This window comes from Ursus maritimus, unplaced genomic scaffold, assembly GCF_017311325.1.
Source record: "Ursus maritimus isolate PB19 unplaced genomic scaffold, ASM1731132v1 scaffold_35, whole genome shotgun sequence".
Taxonomy (NCBI): Eukaryota; Metazoa; Chordata; class Mammalia; order Carnivora; family Ursidae; genus Ursus; species Ursus maritimus.
In genome coordinates, this window is record NW_024426119.1 from 21447783 (window position 1) to 21466694 (window position 18912).

An 18912-nucleotide genomic window follows, 5' to 3' on the forward strand; every position below is an offset into this window, starting at 1 on the left:
TTGTGGGGCCCGATCCCAGGACCCGGGGATCATGACCCGAGCCGAAAGCAGACTCTTCACCTCCCGAGCCCCCCAGGCGCCCCTATCAGCAGATTCTTAAGGCTGCTCCCAGCTACCCTTTCTTTCCCCACACGCGTGTTCTCCCATTTCCACAGCTTCTTCATTGCCCTTAGTATTCCGTCCTCTATCGCAGGCCCACGATTAACCTACCAGAAACATAAAAGGCTGAGGAAGCCATGGGAGATGGCAGTGATTTCCTCAGGGGACAACTTCAGGTCGGTTCTTCAGTTGTCCCCTAACAGCTGTGTACTCAAAGCAAGGTAGGGCAGGTAAAATGTAAGAGGCAACACAGATGCAAAGAAGACCAACTTCAGCCCATGTTTCTTCTACTTTGGCCTCTCTTTATTGACTCAGCAGGAAGCTGACCTCTGAGCTGTCCCGCTTTAAACCACTACCCCCATCTCCCAGTGATTTGATAACAACCGCCAATGTTTTGTGTCAGTGTGAGGTTCTGCGGTTAGCACTGTGAGCTATTCAAATGAGTAAGAGATATAAAAATGAATCCGGAATGGCCCCTGCTCTCAAGGGGCTGCCAGTCCAGGGGGCGGTCACCCCACAACTGTCCTCGAGGAGGCATAAGCCAAACACTGTGAGGGCGTAGTGGAAGAGCCCTGCCCCAGATTTGAGAAGACCGAGTTCTGGGAGGTTGAGGCTCACCCGAGGCCTCCCTGCTGCTGTGGGGAGCTCAGGGCAAGGAAGGGCCCGGTTTTCCAGCCCCACACAGCCATTCCCCTCCCAAGGCTTCTCCACGACCACTGCCCAGCCTCCTGCTGTTCTTGCTACTTGGTTCGCCGGTGGGGCCTCACATATCCATAGAGAATTTCTTCTCCTCTCCCTAACTGCTGCATCTTTCTCAAAAACCCTCCCAAGGTACACAAGCTGGTACTAGTACAAGGCTGCTGCTTCGTATTCTGGAAAATGCACCATAGAGATTTCTTAATTTTGTGGTAAATTTTTGCATTTAAGAATTATTCCTTCATCAGAGTTTATAATCTGGGAACCCTTTTTTGGAAAGTTTGTTTTCCCCTCTCTTTTGGTACTCAGATCATCATCCTAAGTTGAACGTGGGAGAGTATGCGTGTGCATGTGTAAGCAGGCGTGTGTGCACGTGGAACAGGCATCTTCTAACACTCGAACTCCTCCCGCAGTCTCCGGCATGCTGGAGCACGAAACCATTCAGGGCGTGTCTGGGGTGAAGCCCACGGGGCTCAGAAAGCGAACCTCCAGCATCGCAGACGAGGGCACCTACACCCTGGACTCCATCCTCCGGCAGCTCAACTCCTTCCACTCGGTCATGTGTCAGCACGGCATGGACCCTGAACTGATCAAGCAGGTGGTCAAGCAGATGTTCTACATCGTCGGGGCCGTCACCCTGAACAACCTCCTCCTGCGCAAAGACATGTGCTCCTGGAGCAAAGGCATGCAGATCAGGTGAGCCCACGCCAGCCCTGCCATGCTGTCGGCTCCCGGCCCGGCTGCCGGCCTCAGTGCAGGGGGCACCTGCTGTCTGCTGCCGCCGGCCACGCAGCCAGGGAGGGCCACGCTGGACCTCTCCGCTGTCACGCGTTACAGCTCCTGACTGTGCCTTTCCACAGGTTCTCCCACCACTAGCTGGGAGCCTGCTCCCCTGGGACACTGACTTGTTGGAGGAAATGGAGAGATGATGAAAAAAATACTTTGAGTTGAGATGGCTGCTCCCTCACCTTTTGCATGTGTTTGAATTGTACATAACAAAATACCGAATTCTTTGTAATGAAGATTTCTAATGTTTGATTTCTCTTAGGAATTTATTTTAACAAAACGTCTTTTTGTACCATGGCAGCAAAAGCATGTCTAATAGATCTCTTACTAATCGGAAACATGCCCCTCTATCTTTTAAAAACATGTCCACTCAGTCTTATGCCCAGCTTCTCCTCAGCGTAACCCATTATCATAATAGAATTGATTTTTTTTTGCAAATTATTTATTTTATTTTTTTAAGATTTTATTTATTTGAGAGGGAGAGAGATAGCAAGAGACAGAGCACAAGCAGGGGAGAGAGGGAGAAGGAGGCTCCCCGCTGAGCAGGGAGCCCGACCCAGGGCTCGATCCCAGGACTCCCAGATCATGACTTGAGCCAAAGGCAGATGCTTAACCAACTGAGCCACCCAGTCATCCCCAGCAAATCATTTATTTTAAAACAGAATATTCACCAAGAAAGGAAAAAATGATCTCTCCTCCATAAGTCTTTAGTTAATCTCGGGAAACCCTGGCATCCTTTTCAAATTTTCCATTCTAACACGCATCCATTGTAGTTAGCATTAAGAAGATAATGCCGTCATTCAGGTCATAGACTTTATTTCTCTGGAAGGTTTGTTTATGTATTTCTCTATACACGTGAAGCACTGTTGTAATATCACACTGCCTGACTGCAAAGTTCTCATTGTGTGTGTCCATTTAGCATTTTAGCATGAGAAGCACTGTCACCTGGTTGACCACTTCATGAAACCTCAGCATCTGTGTGATTTCTACATCTCTCTCCACATTTGGGGTCTCTGTCTCTTCCAGCACCCCCGACCCCCCCATACACACACACTTTCCCTTCTCTCCTTCCATCCCTGGGCTTCCTCGGGCCACTGCTCTATCACCCAGGCTCTTCCCTAAAGAGGGCTGCAGCACAAGGTCTCTGTGGGGGCATCTTGCTTTTCCTGACTAGGAGTCTGATTGGAGGAAGAAAGGGTCCTCAGAGGTTATCAGTTCTCTCCTCTGACGCTGTGAGACCACCTAGGAAGCATTTTCTGGTCAGCTGTTTAGCGACACGGCCATGTTGAATGTTCCGTTTTGTCTTTCAGCAAGTTTTATTTAGTAATTTTTGCTGTAATGGCTCTATTTCTACCTTCCATTGAAGTTAATGATATCCTCTAGTCATTTACTCTTATATAATTATGATTATAAACCTCATGGCTATAATAAAATTTTAAGCACAGCTGGTAAGATTTAAGAAAATTGAACAAAAATACTGCCTGTCATTTTAACTGAGATTCCTGACAAAGCCATACATAAAAATTAAGACATTTATGACAACATTCAGTAAATTTGCATTCTCTCCCTCTCTCTCTTTTGGGCACAGGTACAATGTCAGTCAACTGGAAGAATGGCTGCGTGACAAGAATCTGATGAATAGCGGGGCTAAGGAAACCCTGGAACCTCTCATTCAGGCTGCTCAGCTCTTGCAAGTGAAGAAGAAGACAGATGACGATGCAGAAGCCATTTGTTCCATGTGCAGTGCTCTAACTACTGCCCAGGTGAGGCGCCGCCCCCTGCTGGGAGATGCTGTAGCGTTCAGCAAGGGTGACGCTTAGGGAAGTAAGGAGCCCCCCAGCCATCGCTCTTGGCTTGGAGCGGACTTCCCGTGTGTCAGAGAAGACCGAGATCTATACAGATCTTAAAGAAAGGAGGTTTTGCCAGAAAGTAATACATTTCGGTGGGAGCCACAGTCATCCACAGTCCACACTCAATAAATATTTATTGAGTGTTTACGGTGTTCTGCGTAATGTCACAGACACCGAGATACAACCAAGAACAAAACGACGACCCTGTTTTCATGCAGTGAACATTCTATGCAGCCTGTATCCCAAAAAGTAATTTTCCGTATCATTTGATAATTGAATGATATTAGACTTCTCTGTTTTATAAGACAGATAATTCTTGTTCCTTCATTTCAATAAATGACTAATTGAGCTTCTATCTCAAGGCACCGTACTATCGCTGGGGGAGAGACTTCAAAATAAGTAACAATCCTTGCCGAAAAGGAATTTTCCAGTTCTGTAGGCCAGGCAGATGTACCCAACTGATTCTAGTATACGAGGTTCTAGCAAATTCTATAGGACGATGTCTAAAGGAAGTGCCACGGGGCTGTAACTATGTTCAAGGAAGGTCCCGTTAAGCTGAAGCATTGACGCTAAGGAAGTGAGAAGGGCATTCGAGGGCAGTGGCAACAGCACGACGCAAGGCACAGGCATAAACGTGCCCGTTTTTCTTTTGCCAGTAATTTCTCTGCTGAGTCCTGGGCTTTCTTAACGTTCTTTACGTGTCTTACCTGGATTATACATAGAATACGTATAGAAAGCAGCTGGATGGAAACAAGGGACACCGTTAACAGTTGCCACTGGGGTGGACTGAGAGGATTGAGTGGGACACTTTTCCTTTTCATGTATGATCTTTTGTATAGTTTGGTTGTTTTTCCAAATTTATATGGGCTTCTTAAAATGTACAAATATTACACTAATCCATTCTTATTTAAAAACTTCACACAGTAAAGGTAAATATGCCTTTAGACCAGCTCTCTCTCCCCTTATCCCAACCCAGCCCTGAGTGGAATTACAAACTATACGCATAGATCCTTTTACTTTTCCAGATTATAAGCAGCCAGTGTGTGTTTGATAATCTGCTGCGAACTTTGATCATTTCATTTCTCACAGATTGTCAAAGTGTTGAATTTGTATACTCCAGTTAACGAGTTTGAAGAAAGAGTCTCTGTATCATTTATTCGTACTATACAGGTAAGATCTCCCAGGCTTTCTTTTTCTTTGATTCACAAACACAGTTTTTTGAATGAAAATTTTATAGTTTATTGAGAGAAAATGTGTTTTTTTATTGTATTATCTCATTTTAACAGTGCATTAACTTTTTGTTAACAGCTTATTAGAAAAAGGAAGTGATTTTAAAATAAATACAAACATTCTTTATTAGTTGAGGGTTTTTTGGCAGATTTTTGGTCGGGGAAAAAATCTTCATATATCCAAAGAACTGATGCTCTGTTTTTTGTTTTTTTAAATCTCAGATGCGTTTACGAGACAGGAAAGACTCTCCTCAGCTGCTCATGGACGCTAAACACATCTTTCCTGTCACCTTCCCTTTTAACCCGTCCTCCCTTGCACTAGAAACCATCCAGATTCCAGCCAGCCTGGGCCTGGGATTCATATCACGGGTCTGAAAGTGATGGGATGTCAAGGCCAACAGTGGCAATAAGAACCCATTATTTCCAGGGAGCGACTGAAAAGACATTTTTAAAGAGACAGTACTAATTATCTTTCAAACGAGAGGTTATTAACTGGAAATCTCCCTAAATACTTTCATCTCCTTGGAAAGAACGATAGGCTTCTTTGTGCTGTGTTCCTTACTAGCAACTCTCCCCCTGGGTCAGTTAGGTGTCCCGAGGTATATGACAGAAGGAAGGGGGAGGAGAGGTCTCCAGATGCCAGCATTTATTTTCAGTCCTTAGCACTGCATCTAGATGATATGGCAACCGTGTAAATTCCAGCCATGAGCTGTTGTTAGGAAGGCACCCACAAAGAGTCTCCTCTGCGCGGACCAGAAGAATTGAAAGAAAAATCGCCGTGGAGTACATATCCTACCAGTTCAGGAATCGGTTATGTTGATGTTGTCAAACCGGATCGAAGAAATAAACTGGCGATACGTAAAGTCCTTGGTCAAGTAACTTCCTTCTATGTGCACGATGATATCGAGATATTAAGAGAATGTTGGTTTGCCATAGAGCATAGAAGTCCATTTGTACTGTAGATGACTGAGCATTTAAATTGCTGCTACGCACCGTGTTCTTTAATATTTAAGCGATATTCTTATTAGGCACTGCAACGATAAGCTTCTCTTTTTATCAACTGTGTTTACAATTCAGTCAGATCGGTTGTAACTGGGTTATGTGCAGGTATATACAGGTCCACCTGCACAAGGAGCAGACACTGGGAAGTCATGTAGTGATAGGACAAAACGACATTTAGGGATAGGATTAGACAGAGTGGCTGTTGTCCATGTCATTATTTATTCAGAATGTATTACATTGATGTGCTCGTTAATCTTCCCTGGGTGGATATCACATCAGGGTACAGTGTTCTGTGAAGTGACTCATTTTTAGTTCCCAGACCGGATTCCTGCACTGCATATTTTCAATCCTGACAGGTTTTCTTTCTTCTTCTTCTTAATTTATTAAGAATTAATCTCAGTCACTATCTAGAGAAGATTCAGGTCTTGAGACCTTGATTATCCTATAAATTATGCAAAAGAAGGTGTATAATAAATACTATGGTTCCATTTTTTTTTTTTAGGCTTTGCAACTTCTATAAATGTTCTCAGCACCACTAGATACTTTAAGGAGTATCATATTAGGAATACTTTAAGACTTACATAAGAAATATAAGAAGATTGCTGAATTTTACAGAGGATATGTTTCAATAAGACCCAGATCCTATTAAGTGTCATTCTGAAATCCTAATTAAACATGTTCTCAATTTTTCCTGGAAGTCCTAGACAATGGGTCTTTCAGGTTGTGCAAGAGTAAATTCTTAGCTTTCATTAGAAACTCTGGTTCTGAATCACAGACATAGATTTATGTAAGTTAACTGTTAGATGGTCTATGAAAAATGACATCTTATTAAAACATGTGCAATATTAATGGAAGTCAGTTTCAAATCATGATAAAGATTGTTATTAAAGATAAACACTGTCTATTAACTTATTTGGGCCTCACATTCCTCTTTTATACAATAAGAGGGCTGGACGCTTCCACATCTAAAATTCTCCCCTCTCAGCACTTGGATCATAGAGAATCTAGATGCCGTTACTCAGTGAGTTCCCCCTCGAATGGAAAGATCAGTGTGTCTGGTGCCTCTTAGTCGTGGGGGATTAATAAAATGTAAACTCACAAGTTAGTGTCGCTGTAACCTTTCTTAAGTGTACACGGCTTACATGCTTTTAGAAAGTGAATTAGTTTGGGTGATTTTTATTCCATCACATACTGCTGTATTCAAGTTGGATGCATTTATTTATTTGCAAAATCAACCAAAACCACTACTGATTCAATCAGGTCCTCTTAGTTTTCCCCAGTTGTCAATGTGGTTTTCAATGAATGAACTCTTATAACCACTTGGTTAGTACTGAATGTGCCGGAATACGGACTCATTGCATAGGGGAGATGCTAAAAACAAAATGCCACCATTGGAATAGACTGTCCGCTTGGGACCGGGAAGTCCTCCGTGCCCTTCCCCAGCTTAGTCCCCGTGCAACATGTCCTGTGCACACCCGGAACCTTGTCAGGTCTTCAAGAGCACACGGTAGCTCCTACTGCCACTGCGGCCCTTTATCTTACCCCAGACAGCTCGTGTGCTGAAACGTCTCTCTCGTCTCCTGCCTTTCTGCTGGAAAGTGCTGGAGCCTCCGTCCCACACCTGGGCCAGAATCTCTCCTGTTCAGTGATGGTCACACAAGATTCTATTCCAGGCTCTAGCTTCCTCTGAGGCCTACCCAGGACCCCAGATGGGAATCTGAATTCGCTTCTCTTAGCAGCCTGAAGATCTTTAGTCATGACAAGGATACCTTACAACCAGGGAACCCCACGACCTGGTAAATGACTCTGTGTGCTACTCTCTTGAGGATACAAGAGTAATGTGCTGACTAGGCGTTTCCTTTAGCCCCTCCGAGGACAGCTCACCCTCTCTCCAACCACACTTTCTCACCCAGCTTCAAACCTACCTTCCCCAGCCCTCCACCCGCNCATTCCCCGTTCACTCTTTCCCTTCCTTCCCTCAGCCAAACCATAGACCCCATCACCTGCCTGCTCACCGACTCTGACCTGTGGAAAGCAATGGAAGGAGTCAGTCTTCAATTGCCCCCGGCCTCCCTTCAGGCCGATATTTGTTGTTCTAACTTCTCGGCAGTACATTCCTTAACATTGTCACTAATTTGCTTTTTCATATTTCCCCTGTGATACGCAGTAGGAATTCCAAGAAAGATCTTGAAAGAACATGGTTCTGTCTTAATAGCTCCTTCTCAACAGTCTCCCCCACTCGCCTTACGTACAGACTCAGCTCACATCTGGGAATGCAAGGCCGAAAAATGAGGAGCAGTTTTCCCTGTAGCTTCCCTTTGGTTAAGGCTTTGGTCTACCTGACCTGAGAGTAACTATAAAGAAGGGGGAAGGTAAGATGCACTAAGCAATTCCTTTGGAAGTTCTGAAAAATCTCCACATACCTGACACTTCTATCATCAAGTGCAGAAATACAAGAAGGTACATTCCAAAGCCCACCAAAAGGAAATCTGGGGGATTCCGGTCAGTTTGTACGATTTGCTTTATTGCCTTTGTTTCAGTGGATAATTGAGAGTTGGCTCTTTCTGGGTGAGTAATTACGTGTAATACAGATCAGATTTTTAATAACGTGAGGGAGGCTATGAAAATATTGGAATTTCAGTGTAGTGATTGTTTTAAGAAATTACTCCCCGGGTAACCTAGGTAAAAGGGCACCTGTCCTAGTCTGAGAGATCCTCACACAATATTCATACTCCTTCTCTCTCCCCGTCCCTCCGTCTCTGCCTGCCTCTCTCTCTCCCTTTCTCTCTGTCTCTCACACATACACACGACCTTGCATCTGGCTATGCTTTTCTTGGGCGCGCGTCCTCTGTTACCTCATTGTATCCTCACGACAGCGCTGGAAGGTCGAAAGGGTAGCTGCTACTGCGTCACTTGCTGATGATAATTTGAGAAAGAGAAGGTGGGTGACTTGCTGAGGTCACACCGCCCTCCCGTGGGGCCCGTCTCCTGCCTGCAGCCCGAGCGGTGCCTGGGCAGAGGGAGGCAGGACACTGAAAAGTCTCCAGGGGACATTCTCTTTCCCCTGCTACCCATGTGGTGCCCTGGGTCAGTGAGAGGTGTTCTTTTTTTTTTTTTTCCTCTTATCAGAATTGGCAACTGGCAAACGGGAACTGAGCGAGTGCCGAGTCCCAGGTTCTTTGTGCTGACAATCCGAGGTGCCCGGAGCCTGGTGGCTTTCTTCGTATCTGTTCCCTGCTATCCCTAGGTTTGATTTTCATGAGTCTGAGCTCCCTTGGAGGGTGCAATACTCTGTGTTTAGGTCTTTCATTAGTACCAGGCTGTCTCCACCTGGCTGGAAGCCGTGAAAGCCTCCCCGAAGTTAAGAGGTAGGTCACTCTCCACGCCCGCGCAGAAGCACCTAGAGCCGCCGGGGGAGCTGTGCAGCCTGCAGCCAAGCCCCCGGGGCCCTTCTGAGGCCTGTCCCCGGGCAAGCCCTATACAAGTCAGTGTGTCTGAGCGTTCCAGTGTGTGCATGCTGCCAGTGTAGACTCCCGAGCTAGGAGGTGTGCTACGTGCATGCGTGTTAGAGAGGCTCCGTGTATTGCTTTGGCCTCTGTTCATGGATAAGTGCATCGTGATTTCTTCTCAGGCTGTGCTGTGAGGACCGCCTTAACCCCTGCTCCCTTCCCTCCGAGAGCTGCCTTAAGTTCTCTGGAACTCTTCCTCTGTAAGGGACTGACTCACCTGGAGAGGATATCTTGCTGTGTTTCTCAAGGTTCTGTGAGGGTTTCGGTTGGGTGAGGCCCCCAACCACGAATTCCTTTCTCTCCTTCCTGCATGACTCTCCCTCCTGTGACTTGCCTTTCTTTGCTGTTATTTCCAAACAGGTGTTAGAACTCAGGCAGCACCAGTCTCAGAGCCGGTGAATGTGGGCTGAGAGAGTGGTCCTGAGTTTGGGGGGCTTTGTGTCATGAGGAAGCAAATGAACATATGAAAGAAATAGATAACGTAGCTTCTTGGTAATGCTTAAGTGGCGTGTTTTCTCCTGATCTTTTCTTAATACAAGTAAAGGGTACAACTGTAAAACCTTCCATGGACATGCTTTAAAAATTTTTTTTTAGGAACCCTGTACTATATATATGAGTTTGAATGAAAACCGAAGAGATCTGTAAGTTCTAACCCATTGTATTAACCCAAATTAAATCAACCTGGAGTTACATACAGTAGATTTCTCAGATCAGGAACTGAAAGATACTCTGTAAAATAGCTGCCAAAATGCATTTTATACATTTTTTAATTTTCTAATTTGGTCCAGCGAAAATGTTCATTAGCTTAACTTAGTGTCATTAGCTTCCGAAAATGACTGAAAATGACTAACGTTTCCTTAGTATTGTGATACAGCTTGAAATATTTGAAAGAAACATGTTTTTCGAGTGGAAACTAGTATGTATAAGTCAATGCTTGGTAGGTCAGTACATTTTCATGCATTTTTCAGTCAATAGTTTCAAATATCTTATTGTTATTACCATATGTTATAAAACTTTAGCCTACATTTCAGGCTCTGTAAATCACTTGAACCATTTAATATTTTCCAACAAATGGTGAATTTTTCCTTTAAATGTGGCTATGGATGTTGTAATTTATGATTCTGGTTATGTATTTTTTTTGTGAACTCCTGGAGTAATGTTCACTTTTTTTGTGTCCTTGGAAAATTTAAATTGCTCTAACAATGTTACACAGAAATGAGCTCATCATGACATTTAACATATTGTATTTGAATTGTTAATTTTAATTATTAATTTACTGTGAAATGGATATGCCATTTAACTACCATGAAACTGAACATTGCAGTTTTTCAAATATTTTTCCTTCTTGGATCTGGAAAAGGAATTCTATTTTGATCTACATCGAAAAACATGATACAGTTAATCTTTGAAAAGCTGTAGGTAAAATATGCATCCATTTGAAAGTAGCGGAAATACTAAGAAGTGAAAGACATTATCAACTAACTCTGGTTTTAAACTGAAACCGTCCCAGCATATCTCACGTGGAATTTTAAAAAATAAGTTAATAATTCATCTCATATCAACAGAAGCCTTTGAAACATGGGTTTTCACCATTTATCATCTAGTGCTAAGATGAAAACCAAAACAACATCAGATTGACACTTACGCTCTAAATTTGTAGTTGTCTAACGTTGTCCTTAGTAAATGTGCATCATTAATGCTGTATTCTCCTAGCTATTATAGAAAATTGTTCAAATAAAGATATGGGAATAAAGTATTTTTGTTAGTGTCTTATAAATAAGCTCGCAGCACATGGGACATGGGACACACGCCAACATGGAGCATGTTCTGGGCTGTAAAACACACCTTTAATATCTAAGAGGACAGAAATCATACAGTGTCTGCTCTCAGATGACAATAGAATTAAACTAGGTACTAAGAGGAGAAAAATGGCTGAAAAATCCCCAGATTTGGAGCTTAAACAACACGCTTTTTAAGATTTTTTTTTCCATTTATTTGAGAGAGAGCGCACGCGTGCATGCACACGAGTGGGGGGTAGGAGCAGAGGGAGAGGGAGAAGCAGACTCCCCACTTAGCAGGGAGCTGGACACGGGGCTCAGTCCCACGACCCCAAGACCATGACCTGAGCCAAAGGCAGACGCTTAACCGACTGAGCCACCCAGCTGCCCCTTAAACAACACACTTCTAACACATTGATTAAAGAAGACATCTCCAGAGAATTTTAAAAATATTTGAAGTAAATGAAAATGAAAATATAACTTATCAAAATTTGCTGGGTGCAGTGAAAGCAGTGCTTAGAGGGATATTTATAGCACCGAATGCATGCATTAGAAAAGAAGAAAGACCTGTAATCAATCATCTAAGCTTCCACCTTAAGAAACTTAAAAAGGAAGAGAATATTAAATGCAAAGTAAGTAGAAGAAAACGAGTAATAAAAATCAGCAGAAATCAAAGACATTGAGGACAGAAAATCAATAAGAGAAAATCGATGAAACCAAAAGCTGGTTCTTTAAAAAGATCAATACAATTGATAAACCTCTAGCCAGGTTAACTAGTGAAAAAAGAGGGATGACATACAGAATAGGGGTTGCTTGGGGCTGGGAGGAGTTGTGCTCGGGGAATGAGAGGATGGAGCAATAACCGAGAGGCACGGAATTTCTTTCTGAGATGATGACACTTTTAAAATTACCTGTGGTGTCCTCAGTTTGAGGGGAGGGGGGTGGGGGAATGCGCTAGCCCGGTGATGGGTAGTAAGGAGGGCACGTGTTGCATGGAGCACTGGGTGTTATACGCAAACAATGAATCATGGAACACTACATCAAAAACTAAAGATGAACTGTATGGTGACTAACGTAACATAATAAAAAATTATTATAAAAAAATAAACTGTGGTGATAGTTCAATCTGTGAATCTACTAAAAACCACTGAGTTGTATACTTAAAATGGGTGAAGTGTATGCTATAAGGATTATATCTCAATTAATCTTTCTTTTTTTAATAGATTTTTGACTTCTGGTATGACAGACTGAGAAGCTTAACAAATTCTCTCCTCGAAAAAGCAAGGATGACACTGGATGAAAGTATCAAAAACAACATTAGGGCTCCATAGATTGACCAACATCATACAACAGATTAGTAGTGTTTATTCATGACAAGCCACCGACCTCTGAGGAAGAACAGCGTTTGACAACCCTGCTTGGGGCTGCTCCCGTCATCCTCCCTCACCCAGCTCAGGTAGGCTGGTAGTTCTCCCAGAGTCAGGCAAGCTATGAAAACCAGCAGCTTTGTCTTTGGAGGGGCTCACTTGATTGGGAACAGAGTGCGGTAAAAGCCCTCGCCCAGCAGTAACAGCAGTAATCTCAGAACGGTGAGAGAGTACGTCTCTGTCGTTTCAAGCCACCCAGTCTGTGGTGCTTTGTTACAGTGGCTGTAGGAAAGTAATACAGTATGAATCTCAAGGATCTGTGATGAATTAAGATGCGTATTTTCATCCCCAGAGGAACCACTAAAAAGGTAACTCAGAGGGAGAGGGAGAAACAGACTTCCCGCTAAGCAGGAAGCCCTCTGCAGGGGCTCCAGCCCAGAACCCTGGGATCGTGACCTGAGCCTAAGGCAGACGCTTCACCAACTGAAGCACCCAGGCACCCCCTCTCCTACCCACTTTATGTCTTTTCTTTATGTTATTATTTTGGACAAGAGGTACGTAACATTGAATTCATCATAATCCTCTATTTGTGGCACCTGTCGCTGTTGGTCTGTGCCAGGCCCTTCAAAATTGTTTTGGTTCCTCCTTTTTCTTTATTATCAATTTCATTTCCTTCAACCTCATAGATATTCACTCTTGCATAATTAATGATAACTTTGTAATTTATCACCCACACTTATTTTTACATACACTTATATCCATGAACAATATATAATATTGCAGGTTTTTTTTACTAGTTTTAAAGTTTATATATAAAGACTTTTGCTATACATCCTTTCAACATTGCTTTTCATATCTCTGCAAGTCGATATAAGTAGGTCACATCCATTCCCGCTGGCAGCTACAGAGTCTATACCATATGTATACACTATTTATTCATCTCCTACTGATGGATATTGATGGATATCTCCTTTGATATATAACTCTGTTATGAAGAAGATTTATTTAACTGTTTTGTTTGTGGCTATTTGATAATTTATCTCCCTAAACCTATTTTCAATAAATATTCTCAAATTGCTGTCTAGAATGGCATATCACATAGTTCCCACCAGTTGTGTGAGCAAAAGTTATTTTCTCACATCTTAGGCAGCATTTGACATTGTTCAACCCAAATATTTTCACCAATCTGATGAGTATATAGTGATATCTCCTTGTTCTCATTTGTATTTCTCTGGTTACTAATAAGGGTGATGTCTCCTTATGTGTTAACAAGCCATTTGAGTGTTCCCATGTGCCTTAATTTCCTTGGTCAATTTAAAAAATTGGACTTACTGTCTTTTTAAAAACTAATTTATAGTAGTTTCATACATATCTTAGATTAATACAGATATTAATCATTTCTTGGTTGTTTAAGTTGCAAATGTATTTCCCAGGCTGTTGCCTTTCTTTAAGAATGGTGTCTTTCACTGAAGCAAAATCTTTCCTTTTGATGACCTGAAATTCATCATTGTTTCTTCCGATGATTTTGCTACCTTGTATCTTAAGATATTTTTCCTAACCCAACATTGAAAAGCTGTTACCCTTCATTTTTTTCCTTAAGAATATTATGGTTTGGGATGCCTGGGTGGCTCAGTTGGTTAAGTGTCTCCTTCAGCTCAGGTCCTGATCCCATGGGTCCTAGGATCCAGTCCCCCTGCGCTCCTTGCTCAGCAGGGAGTCTGCTTCTCCCTATGCCTGCAGCTCTCCCTGCTTGTGCTCTCTCTCTCTCTGACAAATAAGTAAATAAAATCTCTCAAAAAAAAAAAAAAGAGGGTTTTAGGGGCACCAGCGTGGCTCAATAGGTTAAGCATCTGCCTTTGGCTCAGGTCATGATCTCAGGGTCCTGGGATCGAGACAGGCTCCCTGCTCAGCAAGGAGTCTGCTTCTCCCTCTCCCTTTGCCTCTGCTCTTCCCCCAGCTTGTGACTCTCTGTCTCTCAAATAAATAAGTAACATCTTTTTTTAAAAAAGAATGTTATGGTTTTACCTTTAAGTTTTGATCGTAAATCTATCTGGATTTTTTATTTTTAGATACAGCATTTGGCATGGATTTGCTTCCCCCACCACACACACAATGGGCGCATCTATTAAATAATCTTTTCTTTCCCATTCTGATCCTTAAGGCCCCATATAATATGGGGCCCTGCTCGTGGACTCCCTTCTGTCCCACTATTCATTTATCCATTCTCGTGCCCGTATCACACTGTTTTAATGATGATGGATTTGTGATATCCTTTAATATGTGGTAGGGCAAATCTCACCTCTTTGGTCTTTGTTTTGAAGATTTTCTTGGAGGGGCGCCTGGGTGGCACAGCGGTTGGGCGTCTGCCTTCGGCTCAGGGCGTGATCCTGGCGTTATGGGATCGAGCCCCACGTCAGGCTCCTCAGCTATGAGCCTGCTTCTTCCTCTCCCACTCCTCCTGCTTGTGTTCCCTCTCTCGCTGGCTGTCTCTATCTCTGTCGAATAAATAAATAAAAAATCTTTAAAAAAAAATAAATTGAAGATTTTCTTGGTTGCACATAAATTTTATTCCATACAAAATATAGAATCATTGTACAATTTTCCAAAAGTTCTGCTAGGATTTTTATTCCAATTATATTAGGCTTATACATTATATTATTAATCCGGGTAGAATTGACACCTGTACGATATTAAATATTCCTATCCATGAAAATGGCATTTTCCCCCATTTATTCAGGCCTTCTTTTATGTCCTTGTAGAGAAAATTTTAACATTTTCTCCACAAAGGCCAAGCGCATTTTTGTTAGTATAGTCTCTGGACACTTTATATGTTCATTGATGTTGTAAATGTCTTATTTTCCATCTTACTTTCTATCGTATTTTCTGAATGATTATTGCTCACATAAAGGAAAATAACTCATTTTTATATTTGATTTTGAATATGGTCATCTGGCTGCACCCTCTTACAAGTTCTAATAATTTGATGATTCTCTTGGACTTTCTATGGCAATGGTCATATCCTCTGCTCTTTCCAGTAAACACGCTTGCAAACTACGGAAGCCAAAACTTGGCCGGGAGCGTCTCAAACACACCTGTTTCCTGCCTCTGAGAGCCCGGGAATCCCACCTGCGCCGGCGGCTCAGCATCCCCGCCAGGTGGACCCACTTGACCGTCGGGAGCCGGCCGGGAGGCGGCTCGCGCCCTGCCCTCAGCCCGCCCCAGCCAATCGCGGCGCGGACCCGCCGGGCTGGCGGGCAAGGACCAATCCGCGGCTTCTCTGCTCCCGAGGCCGCTACCGAGGGTGGGGCGGGAAAGAGTAGTCGGACGCTGGAAAACTTCCCCGCAAGATGGCCCAGCGCTGATTTACGCGCGGGCTGCGCTGACGGTCACTCGTCCGGGCCTTGGAGCCTCACGCCCAGCCCCCGAGCCTCGCACCTTCACGGCCCTCGAGCTGCCCCGGCTTGTCTCGCCCATGGCGGTGGCCGCGCTGTACACGCAGGTACTTGAAGGCGGGCGCGCGGGAGGGAAGACGGCATAGCGCTAATGCTGACTGTACCTGGTGCCCAGGCCACACCTGTGCACCTGGCGCGTTCGCCGCAGGGAAGGGCCGCGGAGGGCCTGGGGACCTGCGGCACCAGAGAGTCGCTCTCCGAGGGCTCTGGTCCCCGGCGGCGGGGAGAGCGCCCCGCGGGAGCCTTGGGTTCCCTCGGGATGGGAGGACCGAGTGTGAGGCTGCCTTCCCGGACCCGGGCTTCCCGGGGATCGCGCGTCTGTCTCCCGCGCCTCTCGGCCCCCGCCTCTCGAGCCACAGGTGGAATCAGAGTTGCCCACAGGGACACGGAAATCTCAGACACGGGCGAATAATAGGATCCATAATCTTCCTGACCCTCCTCGGAGCCCCTTGAACAAGAAGCTTAGGACCGCAGTATTCAGGATGCTTTCTAGAATTCCCGGGTCTTCAGAAATGCCTGCACGTGCATTTAAGTTCATCTGATGTACGAAGTTGCAGCTGCCTGGGCGTGTAAGGCAAGCTTCACCTGTAGAATTTGAGGGCTCCTGTGAATCCGGGGGTCACAGGCTCTTCACTTAACACTTACACGTTGCTTTACAATTTATAAAGCACCTTTCCCATACACCCTGATTCTGGGAGTCACTCTAGAACATTCCTTAGAAACCATCTCTTTCCCAGTGCCGAGGGCTCCACCCCTTATGTAGAAAGATAGCATTCTGGCACCCAGAACCGCCTGACATGAGCTTGGCTATTTATTTGGATAAAAAATAATTTGAAATTGTTGGCCCTTTTGAAAAAAAATCCATTTGAATAGCCATAATGTCAGACCCTCTCACACCCCAGTGGAGTAAAATCTGTGGTTGCTAATATTCAGTTGGCTATCCGTTTCCCCCTGACACATGCCCTCAGTTTGTATTTGAAAAGACACTTTGCTGTAGATATAAATGATAGTTGTAAATAATTGTCTCGATGGTTTAAGCAAACTTTTTTCTTCTACTTTGCTGAATTAGTAATGCAAGTACAGATCATCCAAATATTACTGTGCCCTCTAACACGTTTCCATTAACTAGAGTTCTAAATGGGCACTGTTTGAACCTCCACTCTTCCAGAATAGTTTACCGGTGAGCACGTGAGCCATCAGATATCCAGCAGGGTTTCTGAGGTCTTCAACTTACTGGAGGTAAAAGAAAATTTTGGCAGAAAGCAATGCTTGGAAGATACTTTGGAGAATAGAAAATTGTTGATGATTAACCTATTTTAGGTAACTTTTTTTTCAGAAGCAAAAATACACAAGTGTAAGCTTTTGTATCATCAAGTGCCTTGCACCACAAATATTTTTAAATACCAACTAAGTAGCAGGCATAATGTAGGGAAACTGATATGGAAGAGTTTCTAGAGAAGAGCTTGGGTGGACAGAGAATCTGAGAATCCCAGAGCCAAAAGGAGCCTTGATGGCCATCCATACCCACTTTGTGTCCAAGTAGGAATCTTTGTCCCAAGGCTGCCTCTGCCTTTCCTGGTGGTTAGTCAGTCCCCACGTGGTCAATTCCAGAGGGGGGAAGCTCCCCAGTTTGTATAGCTGCCTGTTTAGGTTTTAGAGAGCCTGCTTTGTTACTGAGTTTTCTGAAACTGAAACAAAATCTAAGCCCTGTCCCTTACATGCCCACCACTTCCCCCAACACTCCCCAAGTCCACAGATCTAGCCATTTGTCCCTCAAGGCCAGCACACAGGATTGGCCTAAGTCGAAGTTCATGTCTGGGGGACTCTTGGCCACATTTATGCCCCAGGAGTGTTGCTTCTCTGCACAGTCTTAGCCATACAACGTTTTAAAACATTCTGAAATCCCTTTCTGCACCCAGGGGCAATTCGTGATGCAGCAGGGCGATGGGTGGGCTGTCCGTGGGCCCACAATCTGCAGGCTACACTGATGTTACCTGCCTGCCCCCTGTCGAATCTCCCTTCCTGCATATGCCTTGAAGACAGGTATATTATCTCCCATAAAACATTTATTTAGCACTTTCTGTATTTAAAACATTGTGCTTGGAGGAGATTAGAAAGATTTTTTTGAGTGATAGGCTTGCCTCTCAAAGAGTTTTCTGATGAGTGAGAAATGAGAAATGTCAAAAAATTCAGTCTGCTGAAGCCCTAAAGGGAGGATAGAGCTGAGAAGGGAGGGTCTCGGCGACTGGAGAGTTAGGTCGGAGCTTCATATTCTGGTGCAGATTTTGAGCGTGGGAAGACAGGATCAGGATTGGGGGCTGTGTTTTAGGAAGCGGGGTATGTCAGCTGTGCCCATGGGACTCAGGTGGCTGAATTCTCAGGTCATCCTAAGTGTCGGGGAGAGAATGAGGGCTGCAGTATTGGGCAGGGTGAATGCAGGCAGAGTCCAGAGAGCCTGTGGTGGTAGGTGACAGTAGGCCTGGACTGGGGAGATGAAGGGGCCTCGGATTACATGGAGTTCTGGGTCTGGATGATTGAGAGCAGGGGTGCCATTGACACACTGAGGCACACCAGGGGGAGGTGATCTTAAGAAGTTAGGAGGCAAACTTTGTCCCTGCAGGGGATGAGGCACTGAAGGGCTTTCCCAGGGCCAGTGCCCTGGGTGGTTAGAGGTTGGTGGGGAGGTTTCGCCAGAGTCTTCTGCCTCAAGGGAGAAGATGAAGCCCGGGCATTGAGAGCCTCACCAAGGGAGAGAAGAGAGCCAAGACCGTTCACGGGGGAACGAAACTATTCAGAGGGCCCTTGAGATGGAGCCATGACAAGGAGAAGGAGGCAGGAGAGCTGGCATGGGAGCCACAGGGAGAGAGGTTCTGAGAAAGAGGAGACTCCTGGGAGGAAGTGTGGTGAGAGTAGCAGTTGCTACCGGAAGAAGTGTAAAATGACCCTTCTCTTTCAAAAGCTACTTGGCAACATGCCTTAGAAATGTTGAGAGCATTTGACCCAGCAGCTCGACTATTTGAAATCTGTTTGAGAGAAACCGGTTTGGCCATTCACTGTTGGAACCTCTCTGGAAGCCCCTGGCACTCTCAGACTCGCTGACCAGCCACAGGATCCCACCTCTGCATCCCCCCCTGCCTGCCTGCT

At 44.6% G+C, this 18912-nt stretch overlaps 2 protein-coding genes across 2 annotated transcripts in view; both read left to right on the forward strand.

The window, feature by feature from the left end:
• MYO5A (myosin VA) overlaps positions 1-6574 on the forward strand; it is a 124031-nt gene extending 117457 nt beyond the window's left edge. Inside the window, exons 40-43 of the mRNA XM_040620421.1 lie at positions 1209-1491; positions 3170-3344; positions 4521-4601; positions 4883-6574. Of these exons, the coding sequence (XP_040476355.1) occupies positions 1209-1491; positions 3170-3344; positions 4521-4601; positions 4883-5035 (692 nt within the window). The 3' untranslated portion in view covers positions 5036-6574. The remainder of the gene's footprint in view (positions 1-1208; positions 1492-3169; positions 3345-4520; positions 4602-4882) is intronic.
• Positions 6575-15325: 8751 nt separating this feature from the next.
• The window catches only part of MYO5C (myosin VC), a 96289-nt gene continuing 92702 nt past the window's right edge, over positions 15326-18912 (forward strand). Inside the window, exons 1-3 of the mRNA XM_040620422.1 lie at positions 15326-15617; positions 15736-15815; positions 15917-16042. Of these exons, the coding sequence (XP_040476356.1) occupies positions 15326-15617; positions 15736-15815; positions 15917-16042 (498 nt within the window). The remainder of the gene's footprint in view (positions 15618-15735; positions 15816-15916; positions 16043-18912) is intronic.